Source organism: Brachycentrus maculatus, unplaced genomic scaffold, assembly GCF_059751285.1.
Source record: "Brachycentrus maculatus isolate JH-2025_06_01 unplaced genomic scaffold, ASM5975128v1 h1tg000067l, whole genome shotgun sequence".
Classification (NCBI taxonomy): Eukaryota; Metazoa; Arthropoda; class Insecta; order Trichoptera; family Brachycentridae; genus Brachycentrus; species Brachycentrus maculatus.
In genome coordinates, this window is record NW_028280821.1 from 1,586,710 (window position 1) to 1,592,709 (window position 6,000).

The 6,000-nt window shown below is 32.2% G+C and overlaps 1 protein-coding gene across 1 annotated transcript in view; it reads right to left on the reverse strand.

Annotated features, from left to right (window-relative positions):
* LOC148311341 (putative G protein-coupled receptor CG31760) overlaps window positions 1-4,484 on the reverse strand; it is a 269,803-nt gene extending 265,319 nt beyond the window's left edge. The window contains exons 1-2 of the mRNA XM_088256792.1: window positions 4,409-4,484; window positions 1,011-1,194 (exon numbers count right to left, since the gene is read on the reverse strand). Of these exons, the coding sequence (XP_088112918.1) occupies window positions 1,011-1,194; window positions 4,409-4,484 (260 nt within the window). The remainder of the gene's footprint in view (window positions 1-1,010; window positions 1,195-4,408) is intronic.
* Between the last annotated feature and the right edge of the window lie 1,516 nt (window positions 4,485-6,000).

Here is a 6,000-nt window from a genome sequence, read left to right on the forward strand (position 1 = left end):
TTTTATATAAATACACCTTTTAAGTCGTTCTCGTTATCAATTCCATACCACATAAAATATCTTATCGTAATCATTTCAATTTTCACTAGTTAAGTCTAATAAATATTCTTTTCTTATATCTTCATTAAAAATTAAAAATTCTCTCTTACAATAGAAGCTTAATTAAAGAAAAATAAGATAAAATACTAGATCTTTCAAAAAAGGTTTGTGAGACGAATAGTTTACCTTAAATTTTTTTTAAACAAAAATGTTAGTAATATTAGTTTTTAATTAATCTCACCGAGATTTTTATATCTACCGGTTTCGAGATGTACCCAAGTAAATGTTGTTCTTCGGGACGACCAAAATTGCATGTGTTAAACATTTTGTGTACTTTTAAGTGTGTAAATAGTCTATGGTAGTGCAGGGTAGTATTATATTATTTTGAGAAATAAAAAGACTTTGTTTTTTTTAATACAATCGCATTGTCTTTTTATTTCTCAAAATAATATATCACTATGATCCACAAAGTTAATGCACTCAATATTCAAAATAAAAGGGTAGTATTTTTTGCATGCTGTGGTAGTGATTGTTCTGACGAAGAGACGGGTACGTCTCGAAACCGGTAAACATAAAAATCTCGGTGAGTGGTTATATATTTATATTACTAACATTTTTGTAACTAACTAACTAACTAACTAACTAACTATCACGCAGCCCCCCCCCCCCGCAGGGGTAGGAAGAGAGAATAGAACGCCTCACCACTCTGTCTTTGCAAACATTCTTCGCCTCATCCACGTTCATGCATCTCCTCATACATACCCGCCGATTATTACGACTCCTAACCTGACCACATTCAAGTATTTGGCATACCTGATCGTGCCATGTTTTTCTCGGTCTTCCTCTGCTCCTTTTTCCAATAACATTCACCTCATAAATTTGTTTAAAAAAAAAGTAAAAATGACTAACCACAAAGTTAATGATTTAAATATTAAAAATATTGAGAAAAATATAGAAAAATTGTTACTTACTTGAAGAAGTATGTGTCATTGGCGTACCCGAAGAACGGGACTGTGTAAGTGAGCATCCATATATTTCCTCCACCGCAGTCGTAATAGGGCTTAGACCATTTCCCATCGTCATACGTCACTGACAGGATCTCGTCAGCCACTCGTTCCGTGTGCTCGCTCTCGTTGAACGTGTATGTGTTATACCCTGAAAGAAATAATCAGAAATAATTACAAGGTGTTTTATAAAACTTTGTGCCAAATAAATAAAAATAGTAGATCAGACACACTTTGTTAAAAAACTAAATAACGACGAATTAACAATCGCACCGCAGGAATAAGCAGAGAAAATGCGAGAGATCGTTATCTGTCTTTGCTGACGATTTTCGCCTCTTCCACATGCATGAACCTCATCATACGTGCGCACTGATTATTCCGACTTCCAAACTGACTCCAATAAAATATTTTAACTTAACGTTTAAAAAACTTTATGATGCCACGTTTTTTTGTCGGTCTTCCTCTGCGTCTATTTCCAAATCAATTCGCCTGATTATTTTGTTTAAAGGTTCTTTTTTTACTAATTGGATTCACATAATTTTATCGAAAGTGCTTATCTCAGCCTTGCATTCCTACCTTACATCACCATTCAAACAACTACCATTCATCGTTTTGCCACACATTATTCTGAGAGATCACATATTCACTGCACTTTCATCCTTGTTTTATAAACTCTAAACCAAAACTTAGTAGATAATCCAATCTAAACGCTTAACTTCATGAGTTTTTTTTTAAACGTATTTTTAGTGTTCGATTTTTTATTTATTGATTTGGCGTTTAATTTGTAGAACTCCATTTTAATTTATGTATTAATTTTAAATCAAACACAGATTTTTTGACTTTTTGACTCAAGCTTAGTAGACTCAAAAAATCTGTGTTTGATTTAAAATTAATACATAAATTCGATTTTTTACGTAATGTTTCATAATCCATAGAAATTAAAAATAATATGAACATTTTATTACCTTTATAATTATTTTTTGGATTAAAACCAGCTTTAATAATGAGTGTCTTGAATACGCCTGACTTATTTATGAAGCGCATTAACTTGCCTAACTGTTTTGGAAATAGGGTAATATTTTTTCTCAAACGAGTCCTTTAAAATTCGTAGATAATAATATTACGCCAGATTTTGAAAATATTTCTGTTAAAAATTTGCATTGGTATTAACAAGCCAATTTAAGAATTTCATTGATTGATTCGGCAGTCACTTTGTGGTAAAATCTATCCATTTTTAATTAATGTTTTATTTGGTGTAAAAATGATGCGGTATACATCGAAACACGTGTCATAGTAGATTTTAAGAAATAGTGGTATTTACTAAGTAAAACACTAATTAAAAAAAGACAATTTAATGTCTGTTGAATGTCTGGGTATTATCAGGGCTTATGACCTGTCATAGGTTGGTTAAGACATTACTTTACTTACATGCAATATTCAATATTCTACCAATGATTGACAACCACAGTACTCAAATTTTTGGAACTCCTAAAAAATGGTTTGAATATTTTATATATTTTATTTGTTTATATTGCTATCTCGACGTAGATGAAGAATAATTTGAAAGTATGTGTATTTATTTCGAGGGCTAATGACCTGCCGTAAGGTGGTTTAAGTGATATTTTTATTTACATGAAAAAAAGACAACGCTACAGTTTCGGAAGTTGTATTCATTCCACAATTGACACCTTTTTTCATATGCTAGGAAACATCACGTAAGCCAGGTATAATGCCAGGTCGTAAGCCTCGGGCATGCTCAATCTTCTTTCGTGAAAATGATAAATGTCTCATCTCAAGTTGAGACACCTATAAAAATTACTTATTTTAAGTTTTTGTTTGGTCTTATACATGTAACAAGAAGAAATACCAGCTAGGATTATACGAATTAATATCAGTTAATTGATATAATATGTATTCCGTAACAGTTAGGGTCCCACGGGCAACGTGATGGACAATTCCATTCCCAAAATAGAGTTGGAATAAAACATGATGAAACTAAGGAAATAGAATTGATACTGTAAGAATGTGTGGATAAATATAAACCACGAATTATTTGATTCGCATAGGGGATTTTCCACGTAATATGGAATTCCATAAATCTACTAGCGCGGAAAGATTCGCTTACAAATATGGCCGAATAATTCAATATAACATTTTTCGTATCACTAAGGTAAGTCTTTTTATGATAAAGGGTTATTTTATGGGTAGGTACCTACATTACGATACATTTTTGGGCGGAAATATGTTTTTCTATACAGATTCTTCATCACCTTTAGTGTTAATGGAATCTCAGAAATAAAATGAAAACAAAAATTTGATTTTTTCACATCTCAACATATAATATATGATATGTAGAAGAACATTTTTACATCAACAATTTTAATAAATCTCAAATATAAAACGCTGATGTTTTCGTTTCTTAGATCAGGTATTCATTAATTAAGCGATCCAATAATTTGAAAAAATGACCTTTATGAAGTTGTATTATCGTGATGATTAATAAAGAAAAAACGTTTTTAATTTTGTAGAGAGGAGATTTTAAATATAGGTCACTAAGATATATCTTATTTTTTGACATCTCAACATAGATTAAGAAGAATATAGAAGTCTGGGCTTATGAACGTCATAGGGTGGTTTAAGTGAGTTTTTCCATATACTTCTTCATACAATGATTAAAGAAAACACTTGTTTTTTACCACATGAGTTTTATTATAGACTACATGTTTCAGAAGTTAAACTTCCATCATTCAGGTCTATATAGTAACTAAAATATTAAATAAAAAATTGTTCTATAATTAAGGAGAGGGGAAAGTTAGGGGGAGGGGGTTGGTCAAGGGGCGGAGTTTGAAAACAAAGGAAAAATGGAAAGTAAAGGTGAAGAATTTTGAAACAATATATTATTTAATAAATAATTTTAATTTTCCCCTCTCCTTATTTATAGAACAATTTTATATTTTATATTTTAGTTATTATACAGAGCTGAATGATGGAAGTTTAACTTCTGAAACATGAAGTCTATAATAAAACTCAAGTGGTAAAAAACAAGTGTTTTCTTTAATCATTGTAACATGTCTTACCACAAAGTTAATGCCGAAACAATAAATAAAATACTTCTTCATATATGTTGTTCTCATAATATGATAAATAACTCCTATAATTGGAGATAATCCAGATTTGTGAACAAGTATTTGGACCCATTTGAAATGTTGTTAAAACAAAAATACTTTCATGTATTTCGGCGGTCATATTTATTATTTTCATTGCCGCTTTAGCAGTAATTAAATACGCAAGTACCTTTATTAATGACGTACTACATTCCACGGTTATTAATTTAAGTTTTCAGACGGCTACATTGAAATACCTACCTTTGACATGTCTGAAGTCGTGGCCTTTCCGCAACAAGCCGTTGCTACTGGCGAAATAGGCGGGAAGTGTTTGCATGGTAGAACGGGCGCGGTAAAGAGGGCGCCCCGGAAATGGCGGTCTCGAGATTGCATACCGCGAACCGCTAAAGGTACGGTCACACTCGTGACGCTTCACGCTCCATAGACGTGACATGCATACTAACGTGTTTCGTATTTTGAATATCATCAAACCCAGTTTAAATAAACCACGGAAATTAGTTTTAATTTTAAAATTATCTAAACAACGTAAACGGAAAACCTTTTGGATTTTCTAAAGAGCCGGATGTTCATAAAAGTTACAATATTTTGAGTGTGTCTAAATATTTGTTCACAAATCTGGATTATCTCCAATTACAGGAGTATTTTTCATATTATTATTTGACATCTCATCAAAGATGAAAAATAATAAATAATTATTTAAGGTCGTCAGCCCCATAAATGCCCAGACTTCCATATTCTTCTTCATCTTTCGTAAAAGTTCATAAAAAAACATGTGGAGGTCCTCACCAAAAGTTACATTTCCAATATTACACAACATTTGAAAAAAATGCAAATCTGTTCTGTTTACTGTGTTCTATCGAAATCTCAATTAAAGTTGCGACAAAACGTGACCAATTCCGTGTCTAATCAATATGAAATCATTAAATTGCACCAAAACGTAACAACTTTACAAGCTAGAATTCGAGATTAATTCAAATCATTTATAATGGTAAAGTAACATTTTGGTGTGGATCTCCACATATAATATGCATGGTATTTGTTTATATTTTTCTCTCTGAAATTAGGAGCAGAACCAGAATTGCAGAAATCATGGATGACGTAGCAAGAATGAAGTGGCGATGGGTGGGACATGTTGCAAGAATGGACCTTACAAAAAGCACCCCTAAATATTGAAGCAGAAACCTTGAGAGAATATAAAAGGTGTTGGAAGACCTCAAAAAGGTGGTCCGACAATATAGCCGCTGTAAGTCGGTCGACCCAAATTGCATGTGTTAAACATTTTGTGTAGTTTTAAGTGTGTAAAAAGTGCTATGGTAGTGAAGGGTAGTATTATATTTTATTATTTTGAGAAATAAAAAGACTTTGTTTTTTGATCGACTTACCTATTGAAAGCATTAACTTTGTGGGTCACTATGATCCACAAAGTTAATACTTTCAATTTTCAAAATAAAAGGGTAGTATTATTTGCATGCTGAAATTAGGAGCAGAACCAGAAAAGCAGATATCATGGATGACGTAGCAAGACTCAAGTGGCAATGGGTGGGACATGTTGCAAAAATGACCCCTTAATATTGAAGTAGAGACCTTGAGAGAATATAAAAGGCGTTGGAAGACCTCAAAAAGATGGTCCGACGATATAGCCGCTGTAAGGGGTAGAAACTGGCTGCAAGTAGCAACAGACCAAAAAATATGGAAGGATTTAATTATTCGGTTTAAAAAAATACGATTAGGATAAATAAACGGGTCTCTCATTAATAAAAGCTTTCTCAATCTAACAAAGATGGCCCTAGTGAACTCACATGTGTGTCATGAAATTAATGACAAATGTATAA